The 19261-nt window shown below is 43.7% G+C and overlaps 1 protein-coding gene across 1 annotated transcript in view; it reads left to right on the top strand.

Moving 5' to 3' along the window:
• The window catches only part of LOC126334647 (ATP-binding cassette sub-family C member 4-like), a 261187-nt gene that overhangs the window by 205453 nt on the left and 36473 nt on the right, over positions 1-19261 (top strand). Inside the window, exons 19-21 of the mRNA XM_049997092.1 lie at positions 2718-2891; positions 3674-3801; positions 3897-4142. Of these exons, the coding sequence (XP_049853049.1) occupies positions 2718-2891; positions 3674-3801; positions 3897-4142 (548 nt within the window). The remainder of the gene's footprint in view (positions 1-2717; positions 2892-3673; positions 3802-3896; positions 4143-19261) is intronic.

Here is a 19261-nt window from a genome sequence, read left to right as displayed (position 1 = left end):
CTGCACCAACTGCCTCTTACTGTATACCCCAATGTTTGCGCAAATCACACCAATAGATAGCTACCTTTTGTTTCTAACTTTGTTGGTGACACTGAGGGTCCGTAGGACGACAAAATCGGGAAAATTAGACGGATTTTGGATCATATCAGAAAATCGTTTCCAGATGTTATCCGTCCATTTCAAAATTTTTGCACTGACGAAGTGTATTCCTCTACAAAAGTCGTGTCTTCGTCAAACAGTACATACCAACCAACCGCAGTAGATTTGGTGGCTTAAAGATTTGTGTGTTGTGTGGTCGTCAAATTTGACTTTATTATTTATGTGGGTGCAGCAACTGACATAAGAATCTAATTTCGGTGTAAATGGTGGCATACCTGGAAGGACTGACCTTAGTTTCCTAGAACGCTACCTTAGTGAAGTTCATACAGTGTGTGTTGACGTTTGGTACACCAGCCAAGCGTTACTTTCTTATCTGCACGACGCAGTGACTGCTGCTTGTGGAACTGTAACGAAAAACCGTAAAGGCATGCCTGCTCACTTAACAAACAAGCTTAAAACAAGTGAGATCGATTCAAGTCAACAGATGAGCTTCTTGCTCTCAAGTGGTAGGACAAGCGGGAAACGAGTAATGCTTTTGAGCTCTTCTTAAAAACGGAATTATAGCGAATGACAGAACTGACAGAAGCACAAATGAAGCAAGAAGAGAACACGCTTGCATGGCAAGCTACACTAAAAATATGTGCGCTGTCGACTAAAGTGACACGATGGCAGTTTGAGTAAAATGTGTACCAATAACCGTAAGTCTTAGTCTGATAACAACGAGTGGCTATTATTACCACGCGTTGATCACTTAGGCTGACGTGAGGATCAATGAATTATACTTGACGGGATGTATCTGGAACATCTTAGGTGATTAGAAAGTTAATAGACGGGAATACAATTAAATACTTATCTTTAATTCAGCATCAGCGGTGAACTTCGATCTTGAGTTTGTACAATAACATTTAAGGCCGGCCTGAGTGGCCGAGCGGTTCTAGGCGCTACAGTATGGACACGCACGACCGCTATGATCGCAGGTTCGAATCCTGCCTCGGGCATAGATGTGTGTGATGTCCTTAGGTTAGTTAGATTTAAGTAGTTCTAAGTTCTAGGGGACTGATGACCTCAGATGTTAAGTCCCATAGTGCTCAGAGCCATTTGAACCATTTGAATAATATTTACAAGTGCAGTTATAGACTGAACTACGAATACTTCTTTACAATTCTGATTGCTTCACACATGTAGATCAAGAGTCAATGCATAAACTGTATGTGGCGCCTGGCTAGGTCGTAGCTACTGACTTAGTTGAAGGCTATGCTAAATAGCGTCTCTGCAGATGCGATCTCTGAAGTTATAACAAGTGAACCATTCCTATTCAAGTCGGCTGTAGAACTGGGCAGTGCGCTAGCATGTCTCGGTAAGACTAACCGAGTGGCGGCGCTCGGTCTGCTAGCGTCGAAGTGGCGAATCGCGGTTCCGATGTGTACAGACGGACCGCAGCCGATTTCAGGCCTACAACGTAGCCAGTGTGGTGCCTTGCGGCGACACCACATAAAACATGACGAACGATGTGGCACTACATACACGTGTATAAAATGTAATGCACCTTTATGGCTGAGTTTTGGTTCGAAACAGACCAAACATTGTTGTTTACGCATTTTTTTCGTAATAAACTGTCTATGCGAAAAAATAATTATTTCTCTTTAAAGATTAAGAAGGAATAATTTAATATGATAATACTGCATTTTTCTTCTTAATTGTTTCTCAGCAATAACGGTAGACTGCTACAGTCGTATGTGTACACACGACGTGAAAATTATTCGCACATGGTAGGCGGCCTCTCAGATCAAATACGTAGTGAAAGGGTTAATTTTATAGTCCAAGGCTCCAGGAACTAGTGTCTGAGACAGCAGACATTGTTTTTCCACTCAAAACTGTGCATCCACGTGAGGTACCTTGACTGACGAAACTGGCTTGTCTGCAGCAAGACAAGTATAGACAGTGCAACAGAGTGACATCTGTGTGACCAGCGGCAACATTGCTCTCAGGAGTGGTACCAGGGCGTCATTCGATACAAGTCTCACTTCATCGCGTGTACCATCGCCATGGAAGTGTCCGTGGACGAGAACTCGTAGTACGTGTCCAGCACGTGACTCATATAATGGAACACCACTTGCTCAACTACACAGTAACTTTTGGTTCGCGTATCCGGTAATTTGAACAGGAGCCATTACATTTCTGACGTGTTGAGGGCTGCGGCTTTGTCCTGTCTTGAGGCTCCCCGACCTTATCTTTCTACACGATAACAGAAGGTCGTGTACTGTCCGTGCTGCCCTGACCATTCTTATACAGAGGGTACCACCTCTGACCCACTGAAGACATCTGGTCATGGGTTGTCGAGAGACTGGCCCTCCACCACTCGCCAGACACTGTGAGTAATGAACTGCGGCAGAGAGCCGAAGCAGCACGGAACTCCAGTTGTAGCCCTCTTTGCTAAATTTCCCACTTTGTATAACCCCAAAATCAACTAAAAATTTAACTATGTGACCTTCCCACTATACGGTATATACAAAGTACAATTCTACTATTTGCTATCTTTCTTGGTGTTGTAATTTTAACGGCCAGCAGAGCAAGTTTGAACGGTGAGAGCACTCGTCGGGCTGCGGCATGTCTTGCAGGGTCCTTTGGCGGCTCCGGCGTGGGACTGGCTATTTCGCAGTCTCTCGTTCTGACCAGCATGCTCCAGCACGGCATACTCCAGATGACTGAGGTTGTCAGCCAGATCACGTCAGTGGAGAGGGTGCTCGAGTACACCAGAATTCCGCCTGAAGCTGCTCTGGAGTCTCCACCAGGTGAACTATTACTTTTATTTTTGTTGCTCACAATTTCACTTTTCGAAGGTGATTCAGAACTTGAATCTTGATGTTTCGCTGTGCGTAATGTAATATATATATTTCAATAAACTCAAGGCACTTCATGTTACCATATGTTCTTACAACTTTAATTACTGGATCACATTGTCATTGCGTGCTCCGGAACTTAACTATATTTCATGGAATTCTTAACAAAAAAAATTTTAAAACATTGAAAGTTTATTAAAAAGTAGATAAACAATTTCTAGGAACTAAGGCTGTGCTACACAAACGATAGCTTTCTTTAGCTGTCAGATCAAAATTCGTCAAAAATTTTATTTTGTGATACGTTGCCTTGGCGAAAAAAGTAAGATCCAAGTACGAACTGATGTGTATTATTTTTGTATAGCCTTTTTATTGATTTTAGGGACCTTATGTTGTTGTTTTATTGTTGTTTTCTCTTTTCTAAATCTTAGTATGTATTTATCATTGGATTTGTGAGCCACGTAAACTTGTGCGCCACCATGGCATCTTTCGTATGTTAACGTGTTAGAGGTTTGTACAGCTTTCGGTATGGCAAGCATGATCATATAAGAAGTTTTATGAAATGAAGTTTTATGAAATCAATACAATGAGTTTAACTGATTCTTTTCTTTTTGTCTATTCTATCATCAGGCCTAAATATGACAGCATACAGTTTCTTGTAATAATTGTAGTGTTCTAGACGTATTACAACGTTTTATGCGTTTTCGTGAAGAGTTCCTCTGCAATTTTTATTTCAGACAAGAAACCACCTGCAACATGGCCACAGCGAGGGCAGGTCATCTTCCAAAACATTTATCTCAAGTACAGCCAGACGGATCCTCCAGTTCTCAAGAACCTTAATTTCACCATTGAAGCTACACATAAGGTCCCACTGTGCAGAATGTTTTATATCTGCCTATGAAGCATCATAATTATGTTGTTACAACTTTCGTAACGTTAAAATCTGTGTTATGTATCTAGGTTGGCATTGTTGGCCGCACGGGCGCAGGGAAGTCGTCGCTTATATCCGCCCTGTTCCGGCTGGCCCCACTAGAGGGGGCGATCCTGGTCGACGGCGTGGACACCGGCACGCTGGGCCTTCACGACCTGCGGAAGCGCATCTCCATCATCCCGCAGGAGCCCGTGCTCTTCTCGGAGACTCTCCGCTTCAACCTGGACCCGTTCTCGGAGTTTGACGATGCGATGTTGTGGAACGCCCTTGAGGAGGTGAGGTTAGACGTGTTTCTGCCGAAGGTAGCGTTCCGTATTTGTATACGAATTGTTTTTCAAGTACAGGAGGAGTCACTACTGTGACACCTACAGCGCCTCTCGGGGTTGTAAAAACAGAAATAGCTCCCAAATTAGCTCCCACGTCCTTAAAATATCAATTCACAAAATGACCCAAGTCCCTCCACAAGTAGTAATTACGAAAAATAAATAAAAAACAAATAGAGGTAAATATCTAGTATAGAAAGCAAAAGAAAGTAACAGGAAAATTTAATTATAAATTTTAGAAACATGAGAAAGGGGTAAAACAGTACAAAATATTAATATATTAGTTATTCAGATACGTAAGAAAATCAATATTATAGTCATAGAATGTAGGTCTGGGACACCAAAGATAGTGTTTATTGAAGTATAAATAGCCATATGTTGTAATTACGATACTCCAGTCTCTAGTCTGTTCTAGTTCGGAAGTTATTTAGGACATACAGCTTTAGAGAACAACAATTGGGACTTTATTAAATGGGGATCAAGAATAGATCATGACGAGATTGTTTTTGAGGATTGTCCATTCAAGACTTTAATTTGGACATTTATCAGATTAGATTATCGGAAAGGTGAATAGTAATCTCTTTGGCTTTAATGTCAATTCGTGTGAATTTTTAAACGCATTACTGAATTGAGAAATTTAACCGGATTCGGACTTTGAATTGTGATAGTGGGAAACTTTAACTTCACGCGACTAGTGATCATAGTTAATGACAGTTTGACGACATTAAATAGGAATAACGTATTTACCGAAAGTGACAGGATATTATCTAACATTTCTGATGCTAGCGGGAATCCTACTTAGACAAATATTTAAAGAACTTCTTTGAATGAGATCGTATGAGTGAACCTATTTATTAATAATTCTTGTCAATAAACTGACGTTGTTAATTTAAAACATAATACAAGTTTTGAACATTAATTTAAATTAGATTAATAAACGTTAAGGTTACGTGATCTATGCCAAGAACAAGTTAGCGATTCGTAACTAAAACAATTGAACGAAAGGTTAAAGCATTGTCGTCTGTAAACATTGGTAGTAAAGCTACTAAAGATTTTTTCTCTGAGTTGGGAAGACTATACGTGTAGTGACCCACGTTTAACATTGGGTTTTAAAAGTAATCAAACTGATACTTATTTGGGACAATATTAAGTAATAGTAAAACCCTTCAATGACAGTCAATGTGTAAAAACTAAAATCAAACTTTCACCTATTAGACGAAAAAGCGAAAACAGAAAAAGGGCTGCTACACTACGGAAAGCTATTTAAAACAGTTAATCCCTAGACACACGAAATCCACTTATTCTGTATACAAGTTGGTGTATCGTATCTTGCCTGCAAAGAAAAAAATACGTAGTGATTAAATATCAATTTAAAACTGAAGGGGATCACTGTCAGGTGTAGGACATTATGCGTAATCAGCGGCGACGAGCGAAAACGTGTACCAGACCGGGATTCCAACCCGGGATCTCCTGCTTACTAGACATGTACTTTAACCACTCGCTATCCGGGACACAGCGTTAGTTCAACTGCGCCGACTATCTCGGCACCCCTCAAGGCCGATCCACATTCCTACCGAGCGCCACCTATCTACAGTCCCTCTCCATTTCACTCCGGTTCGCTACTCTGAAATTCCCACAAGAGTTCGGACGTATTTGTGCATCGCCACTGAAGAAGGTGGATCCATTGGCCAACTAGGCATATCAGTTACATGTCTGTTCTTTCAGACATGTCCTTTCGACATCCAAAGCCCGTCCCCACGACATACTCAGGGTGTACTCCTGGTCTCTGTTAAAATTGCTGCTGTTCGTTCTTATCCAAGCCGCCTCTTTTATAACGGAATCCCCGTCGTCAGAAATAAGGATGGCAAACTACCATTCTCTGATGTTTTAGCTGACCGGAAGGCAGGAGGCCGACGCACATAGATCGATATTTCAACGCCGATAGTTTACGCAAGACAGCGGTCCTGAACTCTTTAATACACAGAGAAAAAGTTGTTTCTGACGGCGACCACCTATAGTGTGAATTGCAGCACTTGACGCAGGTGTTCAGAGAGAATGATTATAGCAAGAGATACATTGCAAATGCTTTCAGATTTAACCAAAGACGGACGCCTTCTGAGTCGGCAGAATAAACCAAGCCGGTGGCCTTCGTGCCACAGCGTGGTGCAGCGAGCAGCAAGTTAGGGCGTGTACTGCAGTCATGGACCGACACCAGTGTTCCGGCACACCCCTAAGATACGAGGTATACTGCGCCCTGTTAAAGACGACACAGCTCTTCTTGTGCCCAGTGTGCCTCTCTGATTGGTAGTTACATGAATGGAAAATCGTGCCAGCCCCGGCTTTGTACTTCCACCGTCGGAGGGTGGTTCGGAACCTCAAGTCCCAAGATCACACATTCAAGGTGCACTCCAATGCTGTCAATGTAAGATAGAACAGTTTTACCCCTACACCATGACAGAAAGACCGTTCTCCACTGGTGACGCTCTATCACATCCTAACACAAGAAAGGAAAAAAAAAACAACTTCAGCAGTTACTAGTTTTACTCCTGACGATTATGGCGGGGACAGCCAGCGAAAGCTCGACAATGTTATTCGAAATGTCAAGGCCTGGAAACCGGGATGATTCTCTAAACATTCATGGTGGTGTCTGTTTGTTCTATATCGTGTCTCTCTACAACTTTCGCGCAACGACGCTCTGAGCGTGTTTTTTAGAGAATTGACTAGTTTGAACCTGGGACCTGTTGCTGGTAAGGAGACGCCAGACCACACATGACATGTAGAATTCAGAAGAGTTCAGTGAGACTAGCGATGATATAACCAAATACTAAATGATCTCAGCGTCAGCTCCACTACACTCCCTGTAAAAGAATCTTAATACTAACTAAATATAGTGGAAAGGGTTCAAGGCTTTCCTATTTTTAGTTAGCTGATAAAATAACGTCGAAAAAGCAGTTAAGTTTACCATTGGAAATTTTATTCTACTCACAAAACATCATTTATAAATTGCACTATTGATAAAAGGAAATGTTTTAATACAGGATGGTAAAAACCAATTGCGTTCAACAAAAATGTGAACGAATATTCCCTGAATGGGTTTCCAAGTTCTACAATCGATCGAAGGATGACCTATGCCATATCACATCTATAATCTAGGTTTAAGTTAAGTTTCAAAAAAGAGAAAACTATCAAAATTGTCTACAGTGACCTGCAGTTATCTTTAATTACTTATTTAACTTGTCGTAAATTACAGTGGCTGATGTGGCTTCTCAATAACTATATAAAAGAAAAATCATCGAGTTTCAGATCTTTTCTTCAAGTGGCAAATGTGAACACCATGAGTTTTAATTAACGATCGACACTAGTATTACGCAAAAAAGGGGTGTAACAGATAAGTCTTCTGCAGTTCTGAGTGAAGCCTTATGCGCTCAAAAATGCGGCATCGCTTGCGTTCATTACCTTGTCGGTGTTTAGGCAGCGTCAGGGCGACAGCGGCCGGCGCACCAGCCATCCAGCTCGCCGTCTCGGAACTAACTCTCTCCTAACTTCTCCTTACTACAATTTACCGAAGTTGATTTAAAAAAAACTATCTGGCTGTGTTTTCATCTGACCAATCAGGGTCTCAATGTTAACCTTAAGCTCCGCCTACAAAAATTCTGTCTATCCAATGAGAAACGTTATACTTTTCGTGGTGGGGCAATGTTTTTAAAGTTTGCAACGTAACAGAGATGCTAAAAAGTCTCACGCTAAAACCTGCAGCTGGTGTGGTCCTTTTAACGTTATCGTAAGATCTATACTGTTCTTCTGGAGGGCTCTATCTTTTAACATGGGCTGGGGGGTGGTCCTTGACGTACCTGAGACGCGAAAAAGTCTCACGCTAAAACTTGCGGGTGGTAGTGGCCCTTTTTGTGTTATCGTAAGATCTATACTGGTTTTCTGGAGGGCTCTAGCTTTTAACTTGGGCTGGGTGGGTGGCCCTTGACGTACCTGAGACGCGAAAAAGTCTCACACTAAAACGTGCAGGTGGTAGTCTTAGAGGTAGGCTGCCGACGTGGGTGTCCAGTCCGGCCCTCATCGTAGGGCCTTTTAGCTTAACACGGTTCTGCTCTCGGCTTCTGTTCTCGTTTCTCCCCTCGGAACTGCGTCGGTCTCACGGTAGGAAGGTACGACATGCATTTAGGCATTCTTGTGTTAGTCTGTGGTATTTCATTTGCTCACTCGTTACTCGTATTACTTTGGTTAATGTCACGATTTATTCGGAGCTATATGACATACTACTGGATTTGCTTATCATGTCAGGGTTTTCATGGAAGGTGTTAGATTTGCCTGACACCTTACAATTCTATTTACATCATCTTGTATTCACTTTCAGTATTTGTTATTATATTTATCAAACTACACAAGTTTCACAAACAAAACTATCAAAAAGTTATTTCCATGAGATCGAAATGAAGAAGAACTTTCTGAGGGTGTACATCTGGAGTATAGCAAAGTACACTACTGGCCATCAAAATTGCTACACAAAGAAGAAATAGAGAGGATAAACGGGTATTCGTTGGACAAATATATTGTACTAGAACTGACATGTGATTACATTTTCACGCAATTTGGGTGCATAGATCCTGAGAAATCAGTACCCAGAACAACCACCTCTGGCCGTAATAACGACCTTGATACGCCTGGACATTGAGTCAAACAGAGCTTGCATGGCGTGTACAGGTACAGCTGCCCATGCAGCTTAAACACGACACCACAGTTCATCAAGAGTAGTGACTGGCGTATTGTGACGAGCCAGTTGCTCGGCCACCATTAACCAGACGTTTTCAATTGGTCAGAGATCTGGAGAATGCGCTGGTCAGGGCAGCACTCGCACATTTTATGTATCCAGAAAGGCCCGTACAGGACGTCCAACACGCGCTCGTGCTGAAATGTAAGGTTCCACAAGGATCGAATGAAGCGTAGAGCCATGGGTCGTAACACATCTGAAATGTAGCGTCCACTGTTCAAAGTGCTGTCAATGCGAACAAGAGGTGACCGAGATATGTAACCGATGGCACCCCATACCATCACGGCTGGTGATACGCCAGTATGCCGATGACGAATACAAGCTTCCAATGTGCGTTAACCGCGATGTCGCCAAACACGGATGCGACCATCATAATGCAGAACTTGGATTCATCCGAAAAAATGACGTCTTGCCATTCGTGCACCCAGGTTCGTCATTGAGTACACCATCGCAGGCGCTCCTGTCGGTGATACAGCGTCAAGGGTAACCGCAGCCATGGTCTCCGAGCTGATAGTCCATGCTGCTACAAACGTCGTCGAACTGTTCGTGCAGATGGTTGTTGTCTTGCAAACGTCCCCATCTGTTGACTCAGGGATCGAGACGTGGTTGCACGATCCGTTACAGCCATGCGGATAAGATGTCTGTCATCTCGACTGCTTGTGATACGAGGCCGTTGGGATCCAGCACGGTGTTCCGTATTACCCTCTTGAACCCACCGATTCCATATTCTGCTAACAGTCATTGGATCTCGACCAACGCGATCAGCAATGTCGCGATACGATAAACCGCAATCGCGATAGGCTACAATTCGACCTTTATCAAAGTCGGAAACGTGATGGTAAGCATTTCTCCTCCTTACACGAGGAATCACAACAACGTTTCACCAGGCAACGCCGGCCAACTGCTGTTTGTGTTTGAGAAAACGGTTGTAAACTTTACTCACGTCAGCACGTTGTAGGTGTCGCCACCATCGCTAACCATGTGTGAATGCTCTGAAAAGCTAATCATTTGCATATCACAGCATCTTCTTCCTGTCGGTTAAATTTCGCGTCTGTAGCACGTCATTTTCGTGGTGTAGTCGTTTTAATGGCCAGTAGTTTATTTACCATCGTATAACTCAAGAGGAAGGACCTGAAAGCTTTTGAGATGTGAATTTTAACAGTTAACTGGACAAAGAAAATACGAAATGAGGACTTGCTAGAAAGAAGAGACTGCTTACAGAAAGAAGGAAAGGTTCATGTGACATCTGCTGTGGCGCCAAGATATAGTTCAATTTTGCTTGAAGAAGGAGTTGTAAAGAGAAAAATCATGCAAAGAATAAAGGACCACCGGCCGTTCAAGCCATCTGAAGTAACTTGTAGTGATGCCTACCAGAGCATGACTTACAATACGTGACAGCAGTTTTTTCCTGTCGAATAGGCCAGCTGAGGGTACACATAGACTGTCTATGTTTCATGCAGCTGAACTAATGCTTGCGAACCATCCAACATTTATTAGTCTCATACAGGACAATTCAAAATTAATATAGCGATTACAAACGGCTAGAACTATTTAATACGTAGCCAACATTGATAAGAATTATAGAGAATGTAAAAGAGCATTTTTATATACTTTATAGATATTCCATATGACTCCCCTTTGTCACTCGGACTACGTCTAAGCGATAACCAGTTTCGCACTGTACATTCTGAAGCATATGTGGAGTCACCTAGGTGTGTGCATTTTGAGTTCCAGAGTTATGTTCAGCAAAGTAGACAAATACATAATGTATTTCACATAACCCTATAAAAAGAACTCCAGGGGCGTCGGGTCGGAGAACTAGATGGTCAAAGGCAGACAACTTGATAATAAATTCAGTTGGGAAGGGCATACCACAGAATTGCTAAAGCACCTAAGCAAGTCTGTATGATGTCTGATGTAGGAGACTTAAATATAAAAAAACTTGCATACTTTGCTTACTTTCATTCTATTATGTCGTATGGGATCATATTCTGGGGCAACTCATCAAACCGAGCATCAGTTTTTAAAGTGCAAAAGCGTGTGATAATCATTTGTGGTGTAAATTCGAGAGCATCTCGTAGAAACCTCTTCAAGGAACTTTGTATTGTAACCACTGCTTCTCAGTATATTTATTCCTGAATGAAATTTGTTGCAAGTAATACATCTTTATTTCCAACCAATAGCTCAGTACGCAGTATCATTAGTAGGAATAAGAACAATCTAGATAAATGCGTAAAATCACTTAGCTTGGTCCAGAAAGGTTCCAAAATTCAGGAACACGCATTTTTAATAAATTGCCAGCAACCATTGAAAACTTGGTTTCAGATAAAGCAAAGTTTAAACAGAGTTTGAAAGACTTTTTGATAGGCATCTCCTCCTACTCCATAGATGAATATCTTAACAGAGATATTAAGTCAACTTAAGTAAAAATATCTGTTAGATTTCAGTTTTGACAACACTTGGTCACAACAGTCAAGATTAGGTATTTTGCGTAAGATAAATTTATTAATAGTGCATAACAATATTTCATTCTGAAGAATGTGTTAATTCTGTAAATATTAGCTGTCCCAGTTTACTGCATTGCATCAACTATTTTCGACTATCTCCTGACAAATTGTGAGTGTAGTAATTATTATATTTAAATGTTTTATGTTTTTATGTCTTACTTTCAGACATCTTCCACACCCACGTGAATCATCTCATTTTTTGGGTCTATGGGTCGAAAACTGAATCTAATGTAATCTAAAAAAATGGTTCAAATGGCTCTGAGCACTATGGGACTTAACATCTATGGTCATCAGTCCCCTAGAACTTAGAGCTACTTAAACCTGACTAACCTAAGGACAGCACACAACACCCAGTCATCACGAGGCAGAGAAAATCCCTGACTCCGCCAGGAATCGAACCCGGGAACAAGGGAGTGGGAAGCGAGAACGCTACCGCACGTAATGTAATCTAAGTTCGTCATATCCAATATGATCGATCGAACAGTTTGGAAGAACCCTCTGATTCTCTTAGTCCGCGCAACGTTCGAAATTTTTAACTTTCTTTCATGTTCCCTGTAACTCTTCTTGATGTATCGCTACGCACAGAATAGTTTTAGCCGTTTTTCACCGCCATGTTAACTTTGAATGGCCTTGTATAATATCTTTCCTATTATTTTACATCTCGTCGAATCTGGAGACACATGCGAGACATGTCACCTGATCTGTTGCCAAGTATTCTATTATTCAAGCATTAGATACGAAAGTCGATTCAGAATGCATTACGTTGGCTAGAGAGGACGTGGGCGCATAGAATCCATGAATTGCATCGTAACAACACAGGAGGAGTGGTAAGGTCTCGCAGTACTTTTGAGGCTGTAGAATTTGATGGAACTATGGCTGGATATTGGTATTAGCCTGTTTCTACATCCAACTTCGTAGCTGCATCTGTAACATCTGAAGGTGGTGATGTTTGCCTGCGATTTATTTGTAAGTAAATAGCTCTGATGCCGGCTATGTGAGACTTTGTCGGTGCCAGTGGTTAGCCAGCTATGTGCTGGGGTAAATGGTTGACCTTTTCTTAGTATTTAATGGAGTGAACGACAATGAAATTGTTGATCTTGATTTGCCCTTGGCATCCTGCTGGGTGTCATTCGATAGGTGTAGACTATATGCTGGCATCCTTCAGTGTTCCTTCTCTCCCTTACTCAGCTTCAATAACACAAATACAAAGGTACACCGAAAAGGCTCTTGTCTTTGTCGTTGACAGCATGCTGCCATTGAACTCAGCACAATGAGCTTTCTATTGAATGTTTGCCAAGTGTCATTCCGGGGACAACTTTGCCCTGCGCCAAGACCAAAGATATTTCAGTGTTTTACATATTAGAAGTCGCAGCTCGTGGTCTCGCGCTAGCGTTCTCGCTTCCTGAGCACGGGGTTCCGGGTTCGATTCCCGGAGGGGTCATGGATTTTCACCTTCACCGAGATAACTGGGTGTTCTTGTGTGGTCTTCATCCCCACTACGGTCGGAGGAAGACAACGGCAAACCACCTCCATTAGGATCTTGCCTAGTACAACGGTGCGGTCTGCCGCATCGTTCCTCTACGCTTTGTCACAAAGCATGGGACTTCATTTCCATTTCCACACATTAGTAAAGCGGACGACTAAGTACACAGGAGTTGTGAGGCTACAATGGATAAATAGGATAGTGTTGACTGTTTTTCAGTCCAGAAGGGTTTTGTTCAAGTGACTAGCGCGGGACTCGAGATGGTATCTCTGTCTTCAGCGGACAGTGTGCCACCGATTCATACATCTGAGGACGTCAAACAGACTGCTCCACTATTTGCTCCTCCTCAGTCACGTGAAACTGCACGGAGACTACAATGATGAAGGATTATTACCACTGATATAGTAGATAAAGAAAGTTTGCCTTAGCTAAAACATAAGACCTGTAAGTAGGGCTGAATTTCTGCTGCTGTTTCTTGAATATTCTCTTCGTAGATTTGAAGAAATACAATGGGCCAAAGGAGAATTGAACCTTTGAGGATGTCTTTTGCTATTCCCCGACTTTTATCTGTGTAATTTTGACAAAATAGAACCAAACCAAGGGAAGCAATCTTATAATCCATCCAGAGCCCTGTGGCCCTTCGATAGCGGAAGAGCGCTTCCTGAAAAAGGAAGGCGTCCTGGATAATCCTATTCTTCACACATGATCGACATAGTCAAGTTTTATCAAGGCAAAAATAATTTATTTCTTACTTTTAGTTTGGATAAATCGTTTCTATGATGAAAATGAAATATAACTGAATGTGTTTAACTTTAATATAGCAGAGGCAATGTCACACGGAAGAAACTACCAGTCCGAAGCATTTAATTAAAGCGCATAGCTTTGTTAATTGGTACATCTGTATCAATAAATTTTGAACTTTCTTACAACTACATCTCACAAGTATACTTTAGGTCATTGGGAAGATAGGAAAGGCATGCGGTTTCGAAGCTTGGGAGCGACTCTGGGTATTGGGAAGTTACAAGTTGCAAATCTATATGGGTGCGGATATGTTATGTTGTATAAAAATGGCCTTGCGAAATACGTTGAAGACAGACTATAAGCTGTGGAGTGGGGAACACGAATTTTTGTTTGAGAAATGAGGGAATCTTGCACGAACTCTGTGACTGAGAGTACAAGGTACGTGCAAACTTCGTTATTTCTTGAAACTACTTGTAAGCCTCTTTACACAAATTGTAGTGTCAATTGGTGAGTGACACCTTGCACAGCGCCAAACAGTCCATTTGAAAATCGATGACATGTCACAAGGTAATTGCACTGTGTAGTAACTTATTTCAAGTAAGAGACAAGCGTTGATCCACTTCGAATTCAAACAATGAGCAAACCATTTCCATCAAAGACCGCTAGGTCTGATATTGAAATATTGTGCGAAACAAGATAATCTTAGCACCAATTACATTTCTGACATCTTGAATTTGCACAGGTACTGCTTGAAAATGAGCTTAGTTTGAAATTAGTAATGAAAATGCAGAGAGAACAATTTGAGAACAGATGGATCATAGAGAGGAATACATAATCATGATGTAATACAAATGGAACGCGGGTGGGTGTGGAGTTAGGGAGATGTTATCGGCGGGATGAGTGGAAAATGGAGTGAGGAAATACTTTATAGGATTCCAAAAGATAAGAAAAGACTGTGGTGATTATATGTTGGAAGATGGGCGGGTAATATTAGAAAAGTTACCCAGCGCTAGAGTCCTTTCCTGTCGAACTTTGGTAATAAACGTTGACGGTCTCCCTACAGATTCTCCTGTTACACCTTTTTATAAATGTTAGTAACTCTACTGAAGTACCAGTGCAACAATTTGTGGATAAAACACTGCTTAATCTTCACTCTTTATAGGACTCACTCTCAGCGTTGCAAATACCGTCCTAGCTCTTAACAGGCACATGCAAAGAAGCCCTAATGCTGTTGACATTCTTGCCCGTCGCTCGTCCGGGTCATCGGTATTCCTTGGAGCACCGTGCGGCGCAGACGTCTCTTTGGCGCACTTGTGGGTGACGTATGTCACAGCTCAACCCAATTCGTGGCCGCTTGAAACTCTAAGGGAATACCTCAGATAAACAAACCACAACAACAATAGCAACAACAAAACGTAATCTAAAGAAACTATGATCCCATCTAGGGATAACATTAATTCTTGAGTAAATAATATTTGCCCTTTTCCCACTAATGAGAAATTTGTCATTCTTGTTCATTTATATACAACTACAGTACGTAATTTTGCAACCAGTGCACATTAGCCATCAGAATTATAACTTATAACATCGTGGAGAGTCTCGTGCCCTCACATCAATTACATGTTCGGTAGATCATCTGAACGATCCTTTTACCTAAAAGATGTGAAACGAGTCAATTTACCGGAAATGTATACGTGATTTGTCGTCAATGGAACAGAAGACGTTGTCCAGGAAAAATAATTTTAAGTTACACTTGCAACTTCCATCTGAGCAATTAACACGTCGCCGAGTGGTTCTAGACTCTTCAGTCCTGAACCTCGCTGCTGCTACGGTCACAGGTTCGAATCCTGCCTCGGGCATCGATGTGTGTGATGCCCTTAGGTTAGTTAGGTTTAATTAGTTCTAACTCTAGGGGACTGTTGACCTCAGATGTTAAGTCCCATAGTGGTTAGAGCTATTTTTTTAGTAATTACCACGTGCAATAACGTGTAATAAAGGTCATTGTTTCAACTTTTGGCGGCAATCAAAAGTATCCGGGCACCCCCAAAAACAAACGTTTTTCATATTAGGTGCATTGTGCTGCCATCTACTGCCACGTCCTCCATATGGGTGATCTCAGTGGACATTAGACATAGTGAGTGAGCAGAATGGGTTCACTGTGGAACCCACGGACTTCGAACGTGGTCACGTGATTGCGTGTCACTTGTGTCATGCGTCTGTACGCGAGATTTCCACAGTCCTAAATATCAGGCCGACTTCGTTTGTTGACTGACAGAGACCGCCGACAGTCAAACAGGGTCGTAATGTGTAATAGACAAACGTCGATCCAGACTGTTGTGATTGGCAGGAGAGCCAACACCGTGTTATTAAAGGAGACCGAAACGCACGCGTTTTAGCTCACACAGGCTGGCGTGAGGTCTGGAACAAGACAAGAGAATTAGAATTGAGAAAAACGGACGTAGCTGGTGGAATACTTAACTTTAGTCCATTAGTGATGAACGTCGCTCTTGACGTTACATATTTCACAATATCTATAGTACTGATAATGGCGCCTTGCTGGGTCGTAGCAAATAACGTAGCTGAAGGCTGTGCTAACTATCGTCTCGGCAAATGAGAGCGAATTTATTCAGTGAATCATCGCTAGCAAAGTCGGCGGTACAACTGGGGTGAGTGCTAGGAAGTCTCTCTAGACCTGCCGTGTGGCGGCGCTCGGTCTGCAATCGCTGATAGTGGCGACACGCGGGTCCGACATATACTAACGGACCGCGGCCGATTTAAAGGCTACCACCTAGCAAGTGTGGTGTCTGGCGGTGACACCACATTCCTCCCCCGCAAATCGGCGTACGGATGTGGCATAAGGCTTCCACCCGCCGTGGAGAGGACCCCATGCTGACGTGTACGACGAGGTGGGGAGCCTAACAACAGGCGAGGCTGTGTCACCCGCACCCTGCCATTTGGACCGCGGGGAGCTAGGAAACGCCTGAAAACCTGCTCCAGGGTGCACGCCAACATGCGGTGTATGCGCCCGTAGAGAGACAGGAGGGGCCGAAGGGTCGACCTCCATCGGGCCGGGGCACCCGACGGGCGAAGACGACACATGGTCCGGAGCGGTCAAGAGTTTCATGTCGGAGGACAGCTGCTCACGGGAAGCGATCGGCGGCGCGTGACCCAAGGAGGCGCCCGGCGGTTGCAGCGACGCGTCCACTGCGGTCGTCACAGGCAGGAGAGCAGGAGGCGGCGGCGGCAGCGGCGGTGGCGGCGGCGCGTCGCCATGGGGCAAAATGGAAGGCAGCGTCTGTAACACCTGGGGCTGAGGCGAGCCAGTAGATGGGTACTCGGGGCGATGACCCGACGGCACCGTCGCTGAAAGCAGACGGCGAGCGGCAGATCCCGTGCGACGACAGAGGCGCAACTGATTGAGATGCCGACGCACCTCACCAGAGGCCCCCAAAACCAGATACATAGCGCGTCCGAGGCAGCGAAGTATGCGACCTTCGAGCCAAAGCCGTGAACCTAGATAGTGGCGATAGTAGACAACGTCGCCTGGAGCAAAAGCAGGTGTCTGCCGCTGCACAGGAACCTGATGCGGCGGATATAGCAAAGACATCAAGGTTCGATGACGACGACCGTGGAGCAACTCAGCCGGCGAGCGACCATCTCGGGGCTGAGAGCGATACGAGGACAAAAAGAGCAATAACGCGTCCTCCCGAGAATGCGACTCTTTTAACTTCAACATCTGTGACTTGAAAGTCCTGACCAATCGTTCAGCGGCACCGTTTGACTGTGGCGAAAACGGCGCGGACGTCAGATGTTGTCTACCATTGGCCTTACAGAATGATGACTGAAATTCTGCGGACATGAATTGTGGGCCATTGTCGGAAACAATAGTCTGTGGAAGACCTTCAATGCAATAGATAGCAGACAAGGCTTGGATGATGGCAGACGATGTCGTGGAAGACATCCAGACAACAAAAAGAAAATTACTGAATGAATCTACCACAACCAACTATCGAGCATTCCAGAATGGACCAGCAAAATCGATGTGTAAGCGTTGCCAAGGGGAAGTGGCTTGTGGCCATGCAAAGAATTTCCGCGGTGGTGCTGATTGTTGTTCCGCACAAACCATGCAAGAAGAGCAAATATTCGTAATCGCGGCATCGATTCCGAACCAAGTACAGTGCTGACGAGCAAGTTGTTTCGTTCTCACTATACCCCAGTGTCCTTGGTGGAGAAGCTGTAAGACAGACGAATGTAACGAACGCGGTACCACGACCCTGGACTGATCATTATCAGAACGCAACAGCAAAACACCACGTCGTACAAAACGTCTCTCCTTGTGAGCAAAAAATCGGCGAACTGACGGGTCCCCGATCCGTGACTTTGACAAGGGCCATTGCGTAGCAACATAACGCAGAATGGGAGCAAGGACAGGGTCGGCAGCTGTGGCTGTAGCTACACGACGAAAATCAATCGGAAACGATTCGACCATGTCATCGGTTTCCGCATCAATGAACATGCAAGCAAGTTCGGAGGAATCGAATGACCAATCCTTAGCAACAGGCAAGCGGGACAACGCATCGGCGTTTCCGTGCTTAGCAGTGGACCGATACAAGATATCGTAGCGGTACTGCGAGAGGAAAACAGAGCAGCGAATGAATTTCTGTGCTGTACGTGGAGGTACAGGCTTGGTCGGATGAAAAAGCGATGTCAAAGGTTTGTGGCCTGTAGTTATGGTAAAGTGACGACCATAAAAGAAAACATCAAAGTTTGTAACACCAAATACGAGAGCCAATGCTTCTTTCTCGATCTGTAAATAATTTATTTGAGCAGACGAGAGCAATTTGGACGCAAAGGCAACAGGGCGATCGTGCGATCCATCTTTGTGCGCAAGCACAGAACCGATCCCGAAATCCGATGCATCCACCATCAACAAAAGGGGCTTCTGGGGATCGAATGGCGTAAGGCAAGTATTGGAAAGCAACGCCGATTTCAACTGGCGAAAGGCGCGTTCGCATTCCGTCGTCCAGACTAACTGAACACCTTTACGGCGAAGCGATGGAGCGGAGCTGAAATGGAAGAGGCGTATGGTATATAACGGTGATAATAATTAATTTTCCCCAGCACACTCTGTAGCTGCTTCAAATTCTACGGCGACGGCAAGTCTTGTATGGCACGAAGGTGCTTGGGACTGGGATGTATGCCTTGGGCATTGAGTACATGTCCCAAGTATGGCAAGTCCCGAGCAAAAAACCACACATTTGTCCTTCCGCAAGCGAAGACCATTTTGTCGCAAGACCTGAAATAATGTTCTGAGATTGGCCAAATGTTCTTCTTCCGTCTTTCCGGAGCATCATAATATCGTCCAGATAATTTGCTGCAGTAGGGACCGACGCACAAACAGTTTGTAGATATTGCTGAAACAATGCAGGGGCAGATGCACACCCGAATGGCAGTCGTTTGAATCGAAACAAACCAAGATTCGTGTCAACCACCAAAACGCGCTGGGATTCTTCGTCCACCGGAATTTGCAAGTACGCATCTGCTAGGTCCAACTTCG

Source organism: Schistocerca gregaria, chromosome 2 (genome assembly GCF_023897955.1).
Source record: "Schistocerca gregaria isolate iqSchGreg1 chromosome 2, iqSchGreg1.2, whole genome shotgun sequence".
Classification (NCBI taxonomy): domain Eukaryota; kingdom Metazoa; phylum Arthropoda; class Insecta; order Orthoptera; family Acrididae; genus Schistocerca; species Schistocerca gregaria.
The sequence above is the reverse complement of the archived record's forward strand: the minus strand, read 5'-3'. Positions and strand labels throughout refer to the sequence as shown.